Source organism: Homalodisca vitripennis, chromosome 1 (assembly GCF_021130785.1).
Source record: "Homalodisca vitripennis isolate AUS2020 chromosome 1, UT_GWSS_2.1, whole genome shotgun sequence".
In the NCBI taxonomy this organism is placed as follows: domain Eukaryota; kingdom Metazoa; phylum Arthropoda; class Insecta; order Hemiptera; family Cicadellidae; genus Homalodisca; species Homalodisca vitripennis.
In genome coordinates this window covers 194,117,827-194,142,082 of record NC_060207.1, presented here as the reverse complement: position 1 = coordinate 194,142,082, position 24,256 = coordinate 194,117,827, and the positions used below count along the sequence as shown (strand labels likewise).

General features: G+C 34.7%; 1 protein-coding gene and 1 long non-coding RNA gene across 5 annotated transcripts in view; both read right to left on the bottom strand.

The window, feature by feature from the left end:
• LOC124352973 (DNA-binding protein Ets97D) overlaps positions 1-24,256 on the bottom strand; it is a 44,292-nt gene that overhangs the window by 4,904 nt on the left and 15,132 nt on the right. For 2 of the 4 annotated variants that reach the window (XM_046802733.1, XM_046802734.1), the window contains 5 exons: positions 9,915-10,074; positions 7,838-7,975; positions 4,733-4,945; positions 3,304-3,489; positions 2,405-2,628 (listed from right to left, as the gene is read on the bottom strand). In XM_046802733.1, the coding sequence (XP_046658689.1) occupies positions 2,405-2,628; positions 3,304-3,489; positions 4,733-4,945; positions 7,838-7,975; positions 9,915-10,074 (921 nt within the window). The remainder of the gene's footprint in view (positions 1-2,404; positions 2,629-3,303; positions 3,490-4,732; positions 4,946-7,837; positions 7,976-9,914; positions 10,075-24,256) is intronic. The other 2 variants (XM_046802735.1, XM_046802736.1) reach the window with 2 other exon arrangements.
• Positions 10,081-24,254, bottom strand: LOC124352975. Its single transcript, XR_006921560.1, has 3 exons — positions 18,911-24,254; positions 16,480-16,578; positions 10,081-14,401 (listed from the first exon to the last, which is right to left on the bottom strand). It is a non-coding gene; the product is annotated as an uncharacterized LOC124352975 (long non-coding RNA).

The window sequence follows — 24,256 nt, the reverse complement described above, 5'->3', positions numbered from 1 at the left end:
GTTTCCGGAAGTGGGAGGAGCGTTGGAATAAGGTAGTGGTTTGTGGAGGGGAGTACTTTGAAGGGGACCAGATTGCCGTTGCCACAGAGTAACGTCAGTTCATACCAGACGTCAAGGTCGGATACTTTTTGGACACACCTTTAATAAATCTAATATAAATTAATATGTAAACAACTTCAAACATTTTATTTTTAAAAAAGTTCGGGATTTTTTAATATTTGTTTTAAGAAATGTAATTTTTTTATTTTAAATCCTATGAAAGTAAGTGCATTCTATTCTCCATTTCATGTACAACAATGTATTTCAACAATTATGAAAATCAAATCATGTTTTTCCTAATTGCTTGTAGTTTGAAGTAAAATGTTACTTTCTGCTGAATCATCGTACACGTTTCTTTTTGTCAATAAAACAATGTTGTAACGTACGAGGGTCTTCCAGAAAGTAAAGAACGATTGCGCATCACGGGCGGCGCAGTTCCCCCACCACCGCGGTAGATAGCTTGTTCGTTAGCCACACCTTCTGCCTCAGTGTGAGCTGAGTAGCGGTACCGTGAGGTCACGTTTGCGTCTCATGTGAAAGTTTAAAATGGCGGCGTTAATTGAAAATCCCGCCAAGTGTGAACTGCGTAGTGTGATACGGTTTCTGAATGCACAGAATGTTCGACCTATTGAAATTTATAGGCAAATTAAGGCAGTTTACGGTGACAATGCGATGAACGAGTCATCAGTGAGAAAATGGTGCATTCAATTTAAGGAAGGTCGAACTAATGTGCACGACGAGGAACGAAGTGGAAGGCCGTCACTCGTTACTGACGAGTTGGCAGCGAAAGTTGATGGAAAAATTCAACAAAACCGTCGTTTCACTTTGAGTGGTCTAGTGGAATTTTTTCCACAAATTTCAAGGTCGCTTTTGCACGAAATAGTGACTGAACGTCTTGGTTATCAGAAAATGTGTGCTCGTTGGGTGCCTAAGATTCTTACTGATGTCCACAAGACTAAACGGATGGGAGCAGCTCTTGAGTTTTTGACTCAGTATGACGAAGAAGGTGATGCGTTTCTTGACCGCATCGTAACGGGTGACGAAACTTGGGTTTCCTATCGAACCCCGGAAACAAAGCTCCAGTCAATGGAATGGCATCACTCGAATTCACCAACAAAAAAACAGGAAAGAAAAAACCAAATTTGAACACCCAGGAAATTGATGGCAACAGTTTTTTTTGGGACCGAAAAGGCCTAATCCATGTGGAGTTCATGCCGAGAGGCGAAACAATCAACTCAGAGGCCTACATCGAGACCTTGCATCGCTTCGCCGCGCTATTCAGAACAAACGACGCGGAATGCTGTCGTCGAAAGTGGTGCTGATCCACGACAATGCTCGGCCTCATTGCAGTGCACGAACCAAAGCAGAACTCAATTCTTTCAAATGGCAAATCTTCGGACACCCTCCGTATAGTCCAGATCTGGCTCCGAGTGACTATCACTTGTTTCCAAAGTTGAAAGTGTTTTTAGGCGGAAAAAACTTTTTGGGTGACGAAGACCTCAAAGAAGGAGTAAAAACGTGGCTTCATTCCTTGGCGGCAGAACAGTATAACGTCGGTATAGAAAAACTGGTGCCACGCTACAACAAGTGCCTTGACAGTTCCGGCGATTTTGAAGAAAAATAGAGTAAGTTTATAAGTATTTATAAATAAATTTTCATGCTCTTATCTTTTGTTTTTTATTGACTTATAACAAAACGTTCTTTACTTTCTGGAAGACCCTCGTACTAAATTTGTTCAGATTTGTACACCCTTTCTCATGGTATACATTAAAAAGATCTAAAAAAATACCATATACACTCAAATTAGGTTCAAACACAACTTTTAATAAAATAATATAAATATTATCATACATAAATTTTGTTGTAAAAACTGAAATTTTTATATAGCAAAAAAATTTTGTTAATCATATGCTTCATATACTTCATTTCATTAGAAAAAACAACACCAAAATGATCAAAATCTGTTGGATAGTTATTTTACTACAGCTTTTCTCTCAAAAGCTTGTAAAATATGGGAAAAACATATAAAATGATACAATATCTATGTGAGGCTCTTACAAAAGCTAAGAAGACAGATATATAAAATGTTAAAACAAAAATGTTATGTGTCTAACATTTAAAAGTATATACTTTCATAAAATTATACTCATTAATATACACATTATACACACACAGAGATTAATGGATGGAAATTCAGATTATTTGGTGTGTTCCCCAATCCTGTATTTAAAAGTTAATATTTTAATAATTTGAACACCAAATTTTATTTAAAATTTTGAAAATGAGATGCTCTGGTCATTCCTCGCACAACAAAAATACCATTCATCCCTCTATTGACAACCCTATGGTATGACAATAACCTCACCTTGGCAATCATGTCTCCGTCATAGTAGTAGCGTAGTGCTCGGCTCAGTTTTTCGTAGTTCATGCTCGGTTTGTTCTTCCGCAGACCCCACAGGTGGGCTACCCTCTCCGGATTCATCAGTTTGAACTCCCCCTCCGCTCCCAGCCACTGGATCACCTCCCGGTGGTTCTTGTCTGTCAGTAAGTCCAACAGGAACTGCCACAGCTGTACCTGGCCATTATTACCTGTATCAAGAAATGGAATGGATTCCACAAAGGAAAAAAATATTAAGTGTTGCAGTATGGCATTCTCCCATAATGGAATTATTGTTCAGTCAGTTACAATTTGGTATTGCCTGCGAGTTCAGCTGAGCTTCGAGTTTTGTGATTCTTATTACATTTTTGAATACTATTTAAAATGAGAAGGATGGGACAGGTTAAACCCCACCACGGCATATTTGGCCATGAGTTGTTACATAACTCAACCACCCATACTCTGAAGTCAGTTCCAGCATACATACAGTCGGACATTGAGTGATGCCACCCACAGTGCGGCGTATCTCTGAGGTTATGAGAGAGAAATCTGGGAAAGTCAACTTGGAATGTGTACATTTCCAGAATTTCGGCGCATCGAGTTCACAGCCTTTCTCTTTATTTAAAAAGTGACTCCTGGCATGGTGGAAGAGGTTAACCCCTATTGTAATTCAGGGGCTTATTGCAAAATGAAGGGTCTTATCAGTGATAATATGCTGGCTCCAGTGTTTAATATGAGCTGGCACTGCTGTTGTGTGTGTGTGTGAACTGGCCTGTCACCACTTCACAGCAGTGATGGGCAGTTCTTTTTTAACGCTCGATGAATCCATTATGGAGAAGAATATTTCAGAATATTCAATTACTATAAAACAGAATAGCGGGTATTACCTGAACCAGATCTTAGAGCCCATGCACTTGACGTGGGTGATGCATTCTGTTCCATTATAACTGCAGTTTTTACAGCAGTTTTGGTCTTCTTCTCTCTGCCTCTCATGATATTTTTATCGGTCTCGTTTTCCTTGTCCTTCGGTGATTCATCATTTATAATTACTTCTTTAGGATTCTGCATTACAGCTGGAAAATTCAACCATTAGTATATATACAATTTTTAAATTTATTCGTAGAACTTAACTCCTAAAGCGAGAGACACGGAAATATCCATATTGTCTTATTTTAGTATTGTGTACTACATTATAATTCATGACAGTGACGCAAATGAAATAGTCTATGGGTAAAACACGGCTGTCAGTAACAGTAGAATTTAAAACATTTTTTACATTAATTTCTACCAAGAAACAAAAAATAAGTGTAACTTGACAAAAACCCAATATTTGAAATTATTTAAACACATGCTAATTGAACTCAGGCCACATTTCTTTGGTGATTTAAAAGTTAAAAATAAAATGAGTGATTATGAACTGAAATGTATTGAAAAAGAGGATGAAAGAAATCAAAATTTAACCCATTAGCCACTCAATATACTTGCGCCTAACCTCCTTGTATAAATCCAATTAAATATACAAAAAATGCAAGGGTTTAGTAAAACTCTCACAAACATTCAATTTTATTGCTATTTGATTGACTGAGCCATTGTTTTTTAGGTAATGAAACAGGCTTTAATATGCTGTAATTTATAAGCACTAAAGTATATTACATGTTTTTTTAATTTCGAGAATAATTTTTAAACATTTTATTTTTTTGTAAATTTTGAAAGCAAGAATTTTTTTAGTACAAAACGCAGTTATAATCTATGATGTTTGGTGTAATTATGTAGGAAATTTAATTCTTAAGTAGAAAATTGTATTTCATTGATTTATCTTAATTTTTCCAATTTTACGTAGATTTCAGTAAAATGTGACATTTGTGTTCTTACACAAATCCTAGCAAACACGAAAAAAGCGCAAGGGTATAGTATTATACCTTGATTCACATTATTTTTCTGGGGTTAATACATATTTATATGTACATTACACATTCTTTAGTTTAATTTTAATATATAAATTTTATTATTTGAGCCCATACTATTGTTTAAACAAATATTTAATAACGTATGTCGTCATCACGGTACCAGCTCACGATCAGTGTTTTGGTACTGCGTCGGGCGTCACGAGATGGTACCGTTATAAGTGGTCAATGGGTTAATGACTTCCAAAAAAACATGTTGGGAATGGAGAGTAAAAACTACAAGATCTATGCCACAGGTTAGAATATATGTACCGTTTTACTTGTGAAATTAAGCATTAAGGTCTAATGCCTTAATTTAGAGTAGATCTAGACTGAGTTGCTACATCTAAATTTATAATGTGAGTGGACTGACCGACGAACTTGCATCGCCGTAAGAGCTCCAAGTGTGTCCAGAAGATGTCAGCTGGATCATAAGGGACACGAGCCTTGAAGTCATCAAGGGTAAGGTTACATAGCATGGCTCCTGAAATCTTCCAGTCTGCCAGGTTGATGCCAGTCAAGTTGAACTGACGGACGGCCCAGAGCAACCAGTGTCGCACATGTGGTACATCCCACTTCATTGGATCTGCACAGCATAAGGTGTATTGTTTGACCTTCACAAATATTACTACATCAAGGGTAAAGTTATATAGCATGGCTCCTGCAATCTTCCAGTCTGCCAGGTTGATGCCAGTCAAGTTGAACTGACGGACGGCCCAGAGCAACCAGTGTCGCACATGTGGTACATCCCACTTCATCGGATCTGCACAGCATAACGTGTATTGTTTGACCTTCACAAATATTACTACATCAAGGGTAAAGTTATATAGCATGGCTCCTGCAATCTTCCAGTCTGCCAGGATGATGCCAGTCAAGTTGAACTGACAGATGGCCAAGAGCAACCAGTGTCGCACATGTGGTACATCCCACTTCATCGGATCTGCACAGCATAAGGTGTCTTATTTGACCTTCACAGATATTAGTACACCACAGGAAAGTATCATTTGGGAAAATTTTTTACACCCTGAAAACATTTTGTACTGAACAAGAACAAAAACTGCCTGTCCCCAACAACGATATAATGCATAGGGAGAGCAATTGGAGATCTATAAAATGTGCTCACAAGACCTAGTAAAATCTCACTACTCTTTTAATTTGATTTGTTATTACACGTACATATTCCTTTTACCCTTAGTACATGGTTATTATATTGAACCACTTTAAAAACCAATTCAACTTTCTTTTTTAATAGGACATTTCCTTGTTAATAAGGATATATTCAAAATTCATTCTTAATTAAGAGTGGTTTAGCGATTTTAGTTACATTATTCTTTACTGATATGAAGTAATTGAACCGTGTAAATAGAGAGACAAAACAAAACAAGAATGAACTGTATGGAAACCAATTGATTTTGACACAAACTTCTAATAAAATAACTCAACTTTTAAGAAAGCACTAATTCAATATGCATTAAAAACTAATTAACTGCTATGAAACATTTTTGGTTATGATATATTTTTGATTATTACAGTCTTTTACAGTTGTTATGTAAGGGTACAGCAAAAGTAACAAATACTACGAATAATTATATTTTTTACAATTGATATAACCTTCTCTCTGTGGTACGGTACAAATTTTGCACAAGGTATTCTTTAACAACCATAATTTAAATGAGTAAAAGTTACTGTCACCAAGTGAAAATATAATAAACATAAGCGTCAACTGTATATTCAAGATCAGCTACTTCCTTATATATTAATTTTTATGCATAGTTTACACTTTATTACAAACCATTATTTTCTTTGTGTCTTAAGAAAAGAAACACATAAAGCGCAAAATAATGTTAAAATAGTAGCTTCTTGAAATTGTGATATAGGCGTTTCCATTGGATGTAAGTACTCTGGGTTATCATCATTAAAGCATACTCTTAAAAAGAGAAAAAGATTTATCATACGAGGGGTATCCAAAAAGTAAGTTTCCATTAATTATGAAAAAGTTAAAAAGACTCAAAAAATAACTGAAACACATTTATTCAACTTTTTACATCATACCTTATTTTTCTACATAGTTACCATCCCTTTCTAAGCACTCTTGGTATCTAGGAAGTAGTTTTTTTATTCCAGCATCACAAAATTCACCCGCCGCCAAATTTTTAAGCCAAGTATCCACCTCATTTTGAAGGTCATCGCTGTTGGCAAATCGCCGACCGCCAAGGTGTTTTTTCAGCTCCGGAAACAGATGAAAATCGCTAGGCGCAAGATCTGGTGAGTATGGAGGATGACCAAAAACATCCCACTTAAATTTCCTCAAAAGTTCCATTGTTGCACGAGCAGCGTGTGGTCGGGCGTTATCTTGAATAAGCAGTACTGTGCGCGACAAAAGTCCGCGCCGTTTATTCTGTATTGCCCGCCGAAGTCTGGTGAGAACTTCACAATACCTTTCTGCATTTATGGTTTCGCCACGAGGAAGATAGTCAATCAATAACACTCCACGGCAGTCCCAAAAAACTGTAGCCATTACCTTTCCTGCCGACTCAAAAACTTTGGCTTTTTGAGGAGCTGCCTCTCCTTTTTTTTGCCACACCATACTCTGGCGTTTGGTCTCTGGAGTTGAGTGGTGAATCCATGTTTCATCACCAGTGACTATTCTACTGAAAAGGTTTTCATCTTCATCGTCAAACAATCGCAAGAAAGACTGGGCAGCAGCCATTTGTTGTTGTTTATGGGCATTGCTCAATAAGCGAGGCACCCATCTTGCACACACTTTTGCAAGCTGAAGATCTTCTGTCATGATATTGTGCACAGATGACCGGCTAACTTCAACACTTGACGGCAGTTTATCCGTAATTTCATCGAGAGTCACTCGCTTATCATTGTCAATAATTGCTCGTACAGCATTAATGACGTCAGGTTGCCGAGAATTGGCCGGTCGGCCACTATGCTCATCGTCATGAACATTTTCTCTTCCTTCCAAAAACATTGCACGCCAACGACGGACCATCTGAACGGACATAACATGTTCACCATACACTTGACACAACTGACGATGAATTTCAACGGCAGTTTCGTTTTTGGCGGTCAAGAAACGAATAACACTACGGACTTCACAACTGGCGGCAGATCGCAGTGGAGTCTCCATGATGTTTGGGCAGCAACTGACTGAGAAGCGTGACAATGGGCCAGTGACCGGCGCACCTGTTGCCAACCGAACCGCGCTACATATCCCCGCCCACAGCTGCACGCTGTGTTACGTACGCGTCTTTTTACAAAACAGGGAAACTTACTTTTTGGATACCCCTCGTAATTATTTCCAATCAAAGAGAAACATATGTTAATAGGCTAATAAGATTTAAAAATGTTGCTTGAATAAGAAAATCTAGTAACATGAACATTGAATTTTCACTTCTTTCTTTCATATAAATTTATATTGGTAAAAAGGTGAAACTCTTTTAATTATTTATTGTTGATATAACTGTACCTTCAGGGATCTTCAGTCTTTGTTGGCTGGCCTTGAAGTTGTTGTCAACTACCCAGCGGATGAGGTTCTTGTCGGAAGGCCCCTCTTCTTCAGACATTGGAGTTTGGTTTGTCTCCTCTGGCACATCAGGGCTGAAGGCTGGAAACATTGTTCAATATCTACAATGGCACTTGTCAAATACTGAATAATAACCCTACAAAACTACTTCAATGTGTACCCATAGTTTACGATATATTAGATGTTAGCCGTTGTTAAATGTAGTGATTTATAAATCTAAATACACAAATTAGGAAGAATTTTATTTTGGCCTATACTTTACTTTCACAAAATATATGAATCAAAATGTGGATTGGAATTTAGTTAATACTTGTAACTTCCCAAACTTACTAAAACAAGCCAATCAATGGAAATCATTGATATATTTCCTTGTTTTTATTCATATAGGGATTTATTAAATTTTTTTTAGGTACATTTTGTACATAAATCGGCCTATTACAACTGTTCTCATGATAAGATATACTGAAGTCTTTACACAAGTCTTTCACTGAACATTACTGACATTCCAGTTTACACATATATATCATATGCTATATTATAACACAGCTACTTGTGAAAACGATTGCCAAACTATCGCATAAAAGCCTAAATAAAACTATGTTCCAAATTGATCTTATAAATATAAGATAAAGCTTTTTTTAGAAAACTTTTTTATCATAAACAGTTTTTGAGCTACTTATTAATGTAGCTGAGATTTTTATTAAGGAAGAAAGTGATGATTTAATTCCAATAATGGATTTCTGTAAAAATGATGAAAACAATTGTAGAGGTAAAGACTGTCGGCTAGCGGCGGTATGGATACTCACAAGTGTGATTTTGCACTGTATATCCCAAACTGCTTACACACCACTAAAAACTTCTAAGGATACAAGAGTACACATTATTAAACAATGATTTTTTATGCCTTTCTTAATGAAGTATACATAAAAAAACCAACAAAAACTGATTTACTGTATTATGAAATCTTAATGTTTTGTTTTTAAAAATTCTCAAAAAATAAAAACAAATAATTTTAAAACCATTTTTTAACCATTTTGAAAGTCTTTTTCGTATGTGAATTATAGCCTGTCCACTTGAGCAATAAAACAATTTTGGGACATGAATACTGTACAAAAACATACTAGTCAAGGGGTTAATATATTTTTATTGCGCATATCAGATCACCTGGATTGCTTACTATCCTATACATGTCAATCTAACACTTAGAACTTTGACCCAAAACATTTTTCTACTAAAAAACTTTGACACAAAACATTTTTCACCTAAATCCATCACAATGAACTAATTAAAAATACTTTTGCTTTTATTCAACTTCAGACTTTTGCAATCAGAACAGACTCACATGTTGATTCTAAGCAAATGTTATGTGTAAACCTATATCATGATCCTAAATTTTACTTTTTTATTTATAACTGTAATAGTACTTTAATATATATGTGTTTTTAAAAATTTAGTTGTATTGGGTATACCAAACAGAAATTATATAAAAAAGTTCATGTTTTAAAATTTAATTCATGCAAAAACTGGAAAAACATTTATATCAATAGTATATTTATTAACAGAACATTGAGAAAATCAATACTTTTACAGTCTTTTCTCATAAATATACCGAGGAAACACAAAACATTAACAAAGTTCAATAAACTAAGGGTGTACGGTTTCCTTCAGAAATAATCATGTCACATAGTTTGGGACACATTCAGAAAAGAAACTAGGAAAACTAAACAACTTAGAACTACTGAGAACACTAGTAGTTCTTAGTAGTAGAAACTAAATTAAAATGTTTCTAAACATCACGGTTTTCATTGTTTCATAGTGCATCATGGAACAGTGCAGAGAAGAATCTTTAGCACAAAAATAGTTCCTTACAGCAATCAGGATTACCGTGGTGAGCCGTGGCTGCCGCATAAACCTTAGGAGGGATTACCATACAGAAGGTACACCACAAAATCTCATGTATTTTGGACGATTTTTGGACGGACATTTTGGTGATTATTTAGTTCTTAGGTATGTGTCTTACCTGGGTTCCCTGTAGCCAACAGATACGAGTCGGAAGGTTTGAGGACATCGATGATGTTTATCTTCTTAGTGCCGTCTTCTGCCACCTTGAGCTCCAAGTTGACCTGCACCGTGCCACAGCCTTGCACGCATTGCTCCACCAGGTTCTTGTGGTTTTCCAGCTTTGGAACAAGACATACCCAATCAGCTCAACTTATCTATTTGTTAAATCTGCTTTATTGTGTTTTCTGCTAAAGCTAACTAATTAGTTTAAAAATGTATTCTTATAATATAATATTAGTTAACATTGTCAAGCAACAATTCCATTCTATATACACACATATTCAATATGACTAACCTTAGGAGCATCAATTAGAAATTTTGAAATGCAGATGGTTTTATAACAATAAAATTGTTTAGATCCACATTGAAAATTTAATAAAACATTCATAACTTTAAAGTGATGTGTATATTTTTACAAAGAACAAGAGAAAATACAACAAAAAATGTCAAGCTAGAAAAAATATAATTTTTCTATGGCCAACTAAATTGCCACCTAGTGTCGAACAAAGAGTATCCACACTTAACTGAAGTACTAACTTCACAGTTATTCCATATTAGTCAAATCATATAACATTCTGTTACAAACAACAATAAACAGTTAGTTGAAAAGTTCACATAGTTTAATGTTTTCAAGATGTGAGCAAGTCTAATTTTTTCAACTATTTGTGGTTGCCTTGAGAATTTTCATAAAAGTATTTTACTATATTTTTACTGAAACATCTTGATGTATCAGATTTACAATGCAGTTTGTGACATGAAAATATTATAAAATTAAATGTAAAAAGTTCTTGAAAAACTGGAAATTGGCCTAACTTCAACATCAGACTCAACAAAATCACTCCTATAAGTTTTCATAGGAATGTTGTTAATATCATTCGTTTTGTTGACAATGCTTGTGTATGTTTGATAACTGAAGGAAGGTGAACTGGAGCTAAATTGAACATTAAAATTGAATCAACCCTTCCAACCATAGCTAGGTTATGTATAAAAACCAAGTTTGAGACTTCGGGTGCCCCGAACAGGGCTGGGCTTCAACGTGTTAAAACATTTATGACTGGTATCAATGATGTTAAATTCATTTACACTCATTAGTACAGATTTAATGTTTCATGGCTGATGCCACTTTGGAAGGAAAAAGATTGACAGAGAAAAGAACGCTTGATGCCCATGGTGTTAACATAAATAATAATATGCTTAAATAATTCTCATTATATGTATTTTACCATTGCAGAAAAGAAACAATTTTTGACTTATCTATTCTTACCTGAAACAAGTATTTATACAAGTACAACTGTTATGTTTTATACTTTTTTAAATGTAGAAATAAAAAATAATATAATATTACAAGAACCATTGTAAATGACTATATTTATCTTATTTGACAAAAATCAAAAATAAACAAAGAAAACATTGGCATATTAAGTATGTAGCTGACCTCAAAACTTTGCCTGCAATAGTCATAGGCGTTTTCTCCAAAAACTAAAGCAGTTTCTCATGTTCTTGAAGATTGCGAAATGAACATTGCAATTAATGAAACTTAAACCCTTAAAATTAAAGTATCCTTGGCAATCAGAGAGTAGGCCAAGTTAATACACAATACACTAATAGAAATATTTATCATATACGGTACCGTACCACTTCTTATACAGTATAAAACATTCATATCCATTTTTTGCCATTTGTACCACAGCAAATTAATATATTTTTCCAATATAATTTCATGAGTCTCAAGGCACTTTTGGAGATGTAAGAGCACAAATAACACAAACACCTTACCAGTCAAATGGCATTAGGAAAACACACGTAACCCATCTTACCAGTTTCAAGTAGCATCTACATCGCTTCATCACTAGAATCACTTTACTAGACACTAGTACTCCACACCACGATAGGATAAAACTGTAATATTATCACGGAGCACTATAGTGTGAATATACTACCACGGGAATATCAAATTCATTAATAAACATCAACTCATATTGAAGTAAAAATCTTAGAATCTCACAAAATGCCCCTTGTTTTTGTTACTAAATTCTAATTAGCCACACTTCTCTTCATTGTTCCACACGTCTCTTCTCTTGACGATTCACCATGGTACCGGACATGAACTTGTTCCAACTTACTTAGAATGAGTTATGTATCCTCAAAAAAGTTGCATCAAAGGAATGCAGCTATCTTCTGTTCTAAACAAAACCTGTTCGGTATTGTCATTGTATACATTTTTCTGAACATTTAAAATATTTTCAATTTTTTACAGGAATTAGTTTTCCAGCAGTTCCATGTTAAACTCTTGTGAGTGGAAATTTCCAACCAATTCTTTCACTAAAATGTAAAAGAATAAAGATATTTACATTTATAACAACCGTACCATGCACAGAATGATTACTAACAGCATAGAAGAGTCTTGTTGACATATTTTTGTTAGTATAATCCGGTTATAGTGCCGTCCCCACATCGCCGACGTTATAAGCGGGAAACGTTATACACGAAAGTTCGGAAAACATGGGTAACGGTGCTCAGGCTTGCCAGGCTCTCCTCTGAAGTTACTGGAAGGGAGCATCCTCGCTGTCGGCGTCATCGTCGCTCTCGGTATTCTCCACTTCCATGCCGTCGGCAGCAGGCTGGTGTGCGGCGGCTATATCGTCTAGACTCAGCTCCTCGCACACATCCAGATTATCGTCATTCCTGACGAAGGCGTCGAAAGATGGAGTCTCACCGTCATCGCCGAGCATGCTGCAGACATCTTGCCACCTTGAATTAAGAGACATCTTGCCCCGCTCCCCCACGCTCCTTCTCCGATTGCAACCCTTTGGCGGCGAGATCCTGGCGGCGCGACGGTACGTCATGTCAAAAGTGGCGTTTCTCTCACTGAACTGGATGCTCTCTCAATACAACTGAAAACGTTATAAGCAGTCGAAATGCAGCCAACACCGTACCTTAAACATGGATAAATGTAATAAGCGGGCGACGCTATAACCGGCTTATACTGTATTATTATTATGTGTTTTAAAATTCAAACCAGATTAATGAGACATTGATAACATTCATGTCACAGTGTACAAGCCAACCGCAGTGACATCACTGTTGTGTTTTGTATTTATCTTCAAGCAGTGTGAAAAACATGTTGCAATGTACTCTTGTTTGTGACTACTCCGTCACCATCCATTGGCAGATAAAAAAATTGTTGCAGTTCTAATCACATCCATTAGGTGTCAAAAGCGTGTTGTGTGAGTAATGCATAGCACTACTGTATGGCCCCAGCTAGTTCACGGCTACCAACACGATTCTTGATTAGTGTGTCTTTGTAAGTATATCTTAATATGGTGTAATATAAATAAAACATTCACATTGAATCTACACATAAATTAACTGTTTGTAACAACCTTATTTTGTGAGTTGACACAAAAATTAATACGGCTCAAATATAAATTCACTAATACTTAAAAGAGCAGAGACGGTTGATCTGTATTAGAAGAAACCGTTTGTTGTTGGGTTGTAAGGATAATATGAGGTTATGTTGTTCAAGATTCTAATGGTTCACAAGGTCAATTTCCTCTCTACTTTGTAAATTGTCACATTGTGTTAGGTTCCAGTGTATACAGTCACTAATCTGGTTTGGTGAACTACGGTAGAACTAAGTAAGTTCCGGTTTCTTCTGCAGCCCCTCCTACACTCAACCAGTATTCCCAAACGCTCCTAGCAGATTTCTGAAACACTATACTGTATTTCATGTCTGGGATAAAGCTCATCCTTGAAATTTATAGTGTCTGTTGTAGCCAATTTTTTCAGAGAGGAGCTAACCTTTGCTTTTCTCTTTACTTTTATAAGAATTCCAAAATTTCAATGGAAATGGACACTTTCTGAGGAAGAAAATGATATATCTATTTCAGTTAAGTTGTACTGGACCTCACTACAACTTAATATCAAAAAGTTGTTTTGGACCCTGAAATATTAACTGATCACAGACTAGAACTTAGAGAGAACATTGATATTTTAATCTGTAGCAATTTAAGAAGCAAGTTACAGCTCCATATCAATTATACATATTCTCTGTTCAAATAATATAGTTATATTACAAAGATAAAGTGTAGACTTTAAGAATACTTTCAATTTATGATCACACAATTTTGCAATATTGTTCATCATATTGAACACCTACAGCCTATACTTTAAAAATAAAAATCTCGGCAATAATAGAGCTGCAGTCCAACAAATCCTGAAACATCAAACAAAAACAAGACATTTAGAGACAACTTCAAGCAAAAAGAAAGACATTTAGAAACAGCATAAGGGAAGAATACATTTTTAAAAGAAGACAGTGAAGGGAAAGAAAAAGTGGAAACAAACCACACAACAGACTCCTGAGATCGAGAGCTTCAAATCAAATGTACGTTCATAAGGGTATCCAGGAACAAAGATAGCAGGCCACATTCTTTCAATCTCTTTCTGTAAGTCATCAAAATAACAACATAAAATTAAAACAAATATTTCATAGCTTTTTACAAAATAATATCATTGGAACTAGCGATAGTCGAATCAAAATGTTCAAATCTTAAATCTGAATCTTAAACAAATTGATTCCCGATTCTCGAATTTTCTATATTAATAATTTTTAGCCTAAGTTTGATTTAAATAAAATTATTTATTACTATAACATTTTTGTTAACTTTTACTTTTTAGTTTAAGAATACATTTGGAGATCAGGTTAACAAAAAAAGAAATCCAATGAGACAATTCCATTTCAAAGGGAAATGGGTACAATTTAAGAACTAAGAAAACGTATCCTATACCGTCAAAGTACGACAAACATATCTTAGCAATCTGTAATTTGCAAACTTCTGATCAGCTAACGTCCACAAATAGAAGCAGCAGACTTGTGGTAATACACAAACAAAATAAAGAAATTACCAATAGCAACCAAATATTATTTATAAAATTATGATAATGTTTTAATTAGATTATCTAGAGGTTTTAAGACATGTTTTAGCAATCGGTAATTTGTGTACTAGCCATCAGCCAATAATTAGTGACACAGTGATTTTTAGTATCCTAATCTCGTTTATCAATTCTCAAATCAAAATATTTTTTAAAGATTCAGTGGATTTGAGTTTGGTCTGACATTACTAATGGAAACAATGGCCACTTTTTGAAAAATGATGTACTCATATTTAAAATCTTTAATCTAATTGTCTCATAAACAAATAAAAAAAAAATTAAAATTGTATGATTTAAAAATAATCTTCAATAAATGGATGAAGGCTGAGAAAGACATTGTGTTTAACAAATTAACCCTCTGAGTCTAGTAGTAACATTGGTGAGGCCTTGATATAGGCAGTAATGATAATAGGAAAGTCATTTTTGTAGTGAAAGTTGATTTTTCTGTCTTTACCGTCACTCTGTAAAGATTTGAAATTTTGAAGCTATCACCAGCTATTAGTTGTTTGTAAACAAATACGTTATGTCTATACAGTAGAACCCCTCATATCCGGCCTCGGTTTTACCGCACCTCGGTTTATCCGGCCACTTCCCGGAAGCCAATATCAAAATTTATTTACCACGGCTTGCAGACGCGCAGTTGCATGCACTAGTCTCCCACGACTCTTGCGTTATTTTGGTGTATCTATTTGTTTACATTTTCCTGGGTTGTCCTCAGTTGAGCTAATAGGTTTAACCTGTAAACAGTTCGTTGATTATTTCCAGTGCGGTTAGTACAGTACAGTACAATTGTTTTGTTTCGTCAAGTGCTGTGTACTGTAGGTTGTTTATCCGGCCGAATCGTTATCCAGCCAGGGGCTCGGTCCCGTGGTGGCCGGATATGAGGGGTTCTACTGTATATTGGAAACGAGTTCTCAATGTAAATATTTAGTTGAATATCTTTATAAAAATACACTCTCAAAGTTATATATTGAAAATGGCAATAATAATGAACAGATGTTATAACCACAAATGTAGTTATAAGAGTTATATAATTATGATGCTAAAGACTACTTTGTGGAAAAAACCCCAGACCAAGTTTTGACATGGGAGTAATTTTGGAGATTTTTTATTAAAATCATGATACTTTTTTATTTCAATATAAAATTTGTTGACATAAAATCAGGTTTGTTTACACCTAAGCAGCAGCAACTGGGGCGTAGTCTGACCATTGAGGGAACAAACGGGCAACATTGCATGTATACAAACATAGAATAAACAATCGAAAAGTCAAATACTACTTACAAAACTGTTATATTTCATTATTTCGGTTATCCACTGAGACTTTTATTTGTGAAAATTCGATTGAAATGTGTCATTGAATAAATGAAAAACATTTATAACAAAACTATTCCGATATATCAGAAGTTCACCGTATTCACTACTATTACCAACTTTCAATATACCGGAAGCTGATCTCCAAAAAGTTAAACAATAACTGAAACGTACAAACCATTATAAAAGCTGTAATAAAAGTAAAAAAAAACAAAAACAAAAAAAGTTATTACATTAACAGGTAAGGTGTAAAAAGTATAGGTAAGAAAACAAACCAAAAAGAATTTGGAGGTTAATTCTATTGCTAGGAGTTCATACAGGGATAAGTCTTGTGGGATGGGACCAGTGTACCAACATGGAAAACCTGGATCATCCTGCAATACAACAGTTCTCTGTCAAACAGGCCAAGACACAGAACAGTGGAAACATTACACTGTTATTAACAATAAAAAACTTCAATTGAAAGAAAATTGAATAGAAAGAAAGTGCAAGAATAAACCTCACCCTTCATTCATTTTCCTACCACTGCTCTTGCTAGTTGAAGTGTTCTATAGACTGCCAATCCCAAAAGAGAAATGAAATAGCTAAAAAATATTTACTATTTCATCCTTCAAATGACAACCAAGGAGCCACATGGTCAGGAGGGCTTACAATATCTTGAATGAGGTTCTTGAGCAACCCTGAAGATAAGCAGCAGTGTGACTACTTTATATCATTTTATGGAAAATTTAGTAATAATCTGAATGATAAGCACATAATATAAGATGTAATTATAATGTTTACTTTATAAATTTTTATTCCTAGCTAATGTGATAATGTATCTTGACTTAAACGCAAAACTTCAATTTTGTTTCTATTGTCAACAAACTGCTGTGACAGTTCTATTCACATATGGTCAACAGCAGCGCCAAATTCAACTGCATGAACCTTTATATTGATAGTAAACGTTTTTTTTATGATATGACCGGTGGATTGTTTGTAATAAACCACTGAATACAAGTCAACCCATTCTATCATGACCAGAGATCACTTTATAGTAAAAGGTTGGGTTGATTGCTATTAAATAATAAAACTTGTGTATACAGGTTAAAAAGAAGTACAACAAGATGTATTGAGTACAAAAGTCAGATTGTCCAAAATATTACCAAGGAAACAAACAAAACTGTCTTAATAATAACAATCCTCATTACTAGGCACCGAACTATGTGAAATTATCTATGTGCATGTGGAAATCCACACTAACCCCTGGACTTTGGCTACAGGTCCAAAACATCCTTGAAACAAACTTTTCTTCCGGAGTGGGTTGTATGTTCTTGAACAAGAATTATTAGCCTCTAGCTTTTTAAATTAACAAAAATGTTCGAAACTAGAGTTTCTATATCACTCACAAAATTCTCAGAGTTTGTGAACATTTTCTAAATTACATTTAAGCAACACCATATGCAATCAAAATTGAGGTTAAGAAACTGAAGGTGCTAACAGAGGAAAGGATATAATGTAGAGGTTGACTAATCTGATATGTACAGAGGTCAGTCACAAGCAGGTAATTATTTCTGAGGAGGCTCGTGTTAGCAGCAGCACACACTATCTGTGCCGAGGCATAGACGCACGAATCTACTCTAGGATAGGATTACTCTAGTTCAGTACACTGACTCATTGTTCTTCACGTAAATCAAACGAAACACAGAAAGAAGTAATACAGTGTAAAAAACAATATTTTGAATATAACATATCTTAGCAACTGTTTGAGTTCTTTGGTATTATCTGAAGGCCACTATTTTTGAACGTGTTTTTCTTATCGGGACCAAAATAACTTTATTATATGTTACTAATACTTTCCTTCTTTCATAATGAATCGAAAAGTACCCTATGAGTCATACTTTCTGTCGCCAAATCGCCTTCAAATAGGCATAGACGATCGACCCTTCAAGTAGGCAAAGACGCACAAATCACCAGTAACTTTCAAATAATTAATTGTTGTTCTTTTAGTTTTTGTTTCTACTGGTTATTATGTGCTTCATTAATTTATAATGTTATCATGAATAATTATTAAATGAAGTGGAAAGTTTTTATGGTGGCAAAGAATTTAACTCAATTCTTGCTGACATCGCTTCCTTTTAAGAGACAGAATAGCCATTCATCATAATGACATGTAAATTTCTGTTCTTTTTAATACTATAATTTATTTTGGTCCCCAATAAGGAAAACTTGTCCAAAAATAGTGGCCTCCAAGTAACACCAAAGTATCACTGTCTGTTTATTTACACTCGAGAAGCAGCAACTGGCATGTAGTCTGGTCATAGAGGAAAAAAACGGGCAACATTGCATGTATAAGAACATAGAATAAACAATTGAAAAATCAAATACTATTTACAAAACCATTAATTCATTACTTTGGTTATCTATTTAGTCTTTTTCCATGAAAATTCAATCAAAATGTGTCACTGAATAAATGAAAAACATTTATTACAAAAAAGTGTATAATGAAAAACATTTGTTACGAAACTATTCCGATATATCAGAAGTTCGCCGTATTCGCTGCTATTACCAACTTTCAATATATTGGAAGTTGGTCTCCAAAAGGTTAAACAATAATTGAAAAGTACAAACCATTATAAAAGCTGTAAGAATAGTACAAGTTAAAAAACAAAAAAAGTTTATTATATAAACAGGTAAGGTGGAAAAGGTATAGATAAGAAAACAAACCAAAAAGGATTCGGAGGTTAATTCTATTGGTAGGAGTTCAAATAAGTCTTGAGGTTCAGGATCAGTTGGGTAGAAATACTGAAAACCTGGATCATCCTGCAATACAACAGTACTCTGTCAAACAGGCCAAGACACAGAACAGTGGAAACATTACACTGTTATTAACAATAAAAAAAAACTTCAATCGAAAGAAAAATAAATAGAAAGAAAGTGTAAAAATCGGAATAAACCTCAACCTTCATCAATTTCCCTACCACTGCTCCTGCTAATTGAAGTGTTCTGTAGACTGCCAATAACCCAAAATGCCATTATTTATGTATAAAACAGTGAACAGTGATGTTTAAAAAAATGAAAATAACTTTTGAAACATGGATACAACTGAAAGAAATCAAATCACTAAAAACTATTTCATCCTTCAAATGACAACCAAGGAGCCACTTGGTCAGGAGGGCTTAGGATATCTTGAATGAGGTTCTTGAGCAATCCTGAAGATAAGCAGCAGGGCGACTACCATCTATCCTTTCAAAGAAAATGTAATAATTTGGATGATAAGCACATAATATAAGTTGTAATTTTAATGTTTACTTTAGAAAGTTTTATTCTTAGCTAATGTGATAATGTATCTTGACTTGTATGCAAAACTTCAATTTTGTTTCTATTGTGTCAACAAACTGCTGTGACAGTCCTATTCATATATGATCAACAGCAGCGCCAAACTCAACTGCTTGAACCTTTATATTGTTAGTAAACGTTTTTCACTGATATGACTGATATGATTGTTTATAATAAACCACTGAATACAAGTCAACCCATTATCTATCATGCCCGGAGATCACTTTATAGAAAAAGGTTGGGTTGACAACTAGTAAATAATAAAACTTGTGTACACAGGTTAACAAGACGTATTGAGTAAAAATAGTAATACAGTGGAACCTGGCTAATTCAAACTTCTATAATTCGAAATCTTCTTTAATTAGAATATTTATATTGGTCCCTAGCATTTTCTATATAAGTAATACAAAAATATCGTGGTTAATTCGAAGTTTATTTTGGATAATTCAAACTTTTTATTCGAACCCGCGAAAAGACGCTGCACTCTTTCTAATCGCAAGGCCATTGGACACAGATCTAGCCACCCTCCCGCCCGGCCGGCCGGCTCGGCCCTATGCTTCCTCGCCTATTGTTTTGTAGACGTGACTTCGGTTGTCCAGCCTATGGACCAGGGGATCATAAAAATTCTAAAACAGTTTTACAGACGTTTATTGGTTGAGTACATACTGACTGAAGATTGCGACACCCTAAAAATCAAGTTAGACATTCTTCAAGCCTCTCGCATGTGCAAGAAAGCTTGGGACAAAGTAACGCCCGAAAAGATCAAACACTGCTTTAAAAAAGCTGGTTTTGTAAAAAAGGAGGACGACGTCGAAAAAGCCAACGACATTATAGCGGAAGCGGTACCTTCAGTTGACGGCTGGGAGGACGTCATTACTGACCCTGCCATCTCGTTTGAAGATTTTGTCAACGTGGATGAATATGTTGCAGTATGTGGTGAGATAACAGACGCGGAGATCATCGCTGAAGTGCTCAACAATAAACAAGATGGCGACATAGCATCGGGTGACGAAGACGGTGAGTCATCAGTTGGGGCGGAAATAAACATTCCGAGTGCGGCCGAAGCAGCACATCACATCATGGAACTTAGACGTATTTTTGAAAGTAAAAATGACGTAAGTGAGTCTATTTTCAATTAATTGAATATGGCAAAATCTTTTGTCACTTTTGAAAGACTTAACTTTAGAAAACAAGTGAAGATTTCCGACTTCTTTCGAAAAAATTAAATAATATTGTACTGTATAATGTTCCTTATGACCATTCAACTTATTTTCTTTTATTCATAAACATAAACTGTAATTGTGTATTTTTTTAGATAATTCATGATTCAATTTTGCACTGTTTTACCATACTTCGCTTGGTAGAAATGTACAGAAAAACATACATTTACAACCATTCATGTTATTTTCAATGAAGGTTTTCAGCAAAGATGTGAAGTGTCATTATTTTAAGTCTTAAATTCTTAACTTTTTTAATTTGAATTTTTGGATAATTTGAATTTTTTTATTGGTCCCTTGAGATTCGAATTATCCAAGTTCCACTGTAATGACAATCCTCATTGCTAGGCACCGAACCATGTGAAACTATCGCAATCCAAACTACCCCCCTGGGCTGTGACTTTGGCTACAGGTCCAAAACATCCCTGAAACGAACTTTTCTTCCAGAGTGGGTTGAATGTTCTTGAACAAGAGGTGAAGTAGATGTAGGTAAAGGAGTAGTAGTAGGAAAAGGCGAGGCAGCAGGAACAGATGCAGGTACTTCTTGTAGAATAAAAGCTGGTTTCACACAATCGATAGAAACTTTGGCAGGCTTATTACAAATTTGAGAGTTACAGTTTTGCTGTCTTGATCAAGAATTTCGTGAGTTCCAGTATATAGTGGTTGTAATGCTTTAAACATTGATCCATCTCTCAGAAAAGCATGACTGCAATTTGCCAGTTTAAAAAAAATTAAAACAACAAGTTGGTAATGTCTTGACGCTGGGAAGGTTGTAAACGAAACAAGGACTCTCGTAAACTTGAAAGAAAGCTGCCTGAATCATCAAGATAGTGATTATTGAGATTCAAAGAGAAGAGTTCACCGATAAAAATAAAAAAGTTTTTTATAATAAAATTCAGCTGCACTAGCTTTGATGTCACCTTTGAAAGCAGTTAGAATGCTGAGATAAACAAGAGACAAAGCATGAACCCAATCAGTCTCAGAGTGAGCCATGATTGCAGCTTTTAATTGACACCATTGACCCTTCAGTTTCCTTACAGTAGAGATAAGCTACACCTTCCAGAACTGGACATGGTGCCAACCGGAATGTTCAATCTATGAAACAGTTCCAGTTGTTCCATTATTCCAACAGGTTTTCGCCTATATAATTCTTGGCTGATTTTGTTCCGGAATCATACATGCTTTGATAATTATATTTGAGATAAAAAATATTCCATCACATAGGTTCCTTAAAGATATTCAAAACTATGAACATACAGTGTGCATTATGAAAGTAATGAGCAGGATTTTATTGTGACACGACCATCCATTCCAGCATGGTCCAGGTCGTATTGGTCGGATATTATGATGGGGGTTCTGCTCCTCCAAACATGTCCGATTTCAGTTCGCTCCAAGCAGTAGGAGTGATAGGATGTGTCTTTACACGAAGTCTATTTTATTATTGTCACGGTGCGATGGAGCGCTCTAACAAACAGACCAATCTTGTGAACGTAAAAAAAGTAGGCACTAAACTCAGCTAAAACCAACTAGATAGTACATTCGGATATACTACACATCCTTAGGATTAGGATGAATAAAGACACACAATTATCTCAATGTAGAAGTTTCTGTTTCAAAATCGAGACGTGAGATCTCAGCACACAAAAGAATAGATTGTCAGCAGTTAGTTTTGGTGGAATACATCTAAAATATCATATTTGTTCACAAGGCACACTTTATAAGTTTATTACATAAAACCATGATAAATTATACTGAAAATTGTGAAATATAGCTTTTTAGTGTATTTATTTTGTTCTTTAACCCTAAAGTACTGTTATTTGAATGACTAACTAACGTTTAAAGAGTACCAAAGGAGAAAAGGTACTATAAAAATTTATTTGACTTCTGGAACTATCCCTGAAACTATTGTGGCTGACAATCAGTTTCTGCCAAACGTTCAATAAAATACCACTATTGATCATGAATAGCTTAAAAAAAATGTTTATGATTGTCAAAGCTCTGTGCAAATGTATAAGTAAATTGAATACACCCAATTCCAAGGAGACAACATTAATATGATAATTATTATCCAAAGCTTTTTAAATTGACAAAAATGTTTGAAACTATAGAGTATCTGTATTACCCTCAAAATCCGAGTTTGTGAACACTTTCTTAATTACATTTATGCAACACCATGTGTAATCAGAGATGAGGTGACGAAACTGAAGGTGCTGACAGAAGATGTGTGTTACCATTAGCACACACTATCTGTGCCAAGGAGAAGAAAAATTTGTTGGACTGTCGTGTCACCAATTACAGTGTGTTCAACTTCATTAGTCACGGATTCCCACATTCAGCTACTTACAATTGTCTGATACCACCGGATGACAGAAGGGCTCAGGTTAATTCAGTTAAAACAATTAGAAATAAAACAGCAGTGCCATATCACGACGTTGTAAAGTAAAAAAGACGTAACTTAGTAATACACGTATGCCTTCTGGATTCCAGGTCTACCAAACTGATACAAATTTGTAACTTCAATATGTTTAAAATGTTGTGCTCACTATTCTAGGAAACTGCAAGAGATAAAGATTTACTAAATAGAAAAATATAACAGAAGTACAATGTAATTTAAACATATGTAATTTACAAATGTAATATATATATTTTTTTTTTCATGGTTTGTATAAACAATATAGTGTGCACAAAACATTCATTAAGTAAATGAAACCCACTAAGTTATTACCTTAAATCATGAATTGATGTTGGCTGTACTGTATGCAGTCAATTCTTTGTTGTTGCCCTCTTTATAATAAAAAATGAAAAGGTAATGACCATTACAGACCCTTTCCTCAACATTATTATAATGTTTAAATGCATTTGGAGACATGAAATATATTTCTTTAGAGCCTGTATAAGTAACAACACAGTTGGTTTTTTGCAATCAGGAAAAACTACAAAAATAGCTGAGAGACCACCATAGCATTAAGGAAATTACCATTCTCTCTAAAGAGCATTTCAGTACTGAAATGAAGCTAAGGCACCTGCTGTGTTCAACGAGATTGACAGCTTACTGAAGGTTAGCTAATAAAATACATTACATCTTTAAGTTGTGAAAAAAGTTATGTGGAAGCAATTAACACTGGATGAACAATTTCATAAAATTGAGTTTGTATATTAAAGCAAATTCTACGTTTAAAAAGCTAGCTAGTCTATCAACATAATTAAACAAGTAGCTTATAACTGAATACATCTAGACAATACACAATGGCATCTCATGCAAGAACAACACAAATGCAGAATCATCACAACATCTACAATAACCCTTAGTTCTATTTGCTTTACAAAATTAATAATCTAATTCAAAACCTGCAAAATACTAGCCAACTACAACTCCATTAAAATTGTATCAATGGAATCTTACTAACTATTAAATAAATACTCGATTTTACTTTCTCATGCAAACAATTTCACTTTATAACTAAATCCCCAAAAAACAAAGCAACAATGATATCAATTACTCAAAAGAGAGGATGAC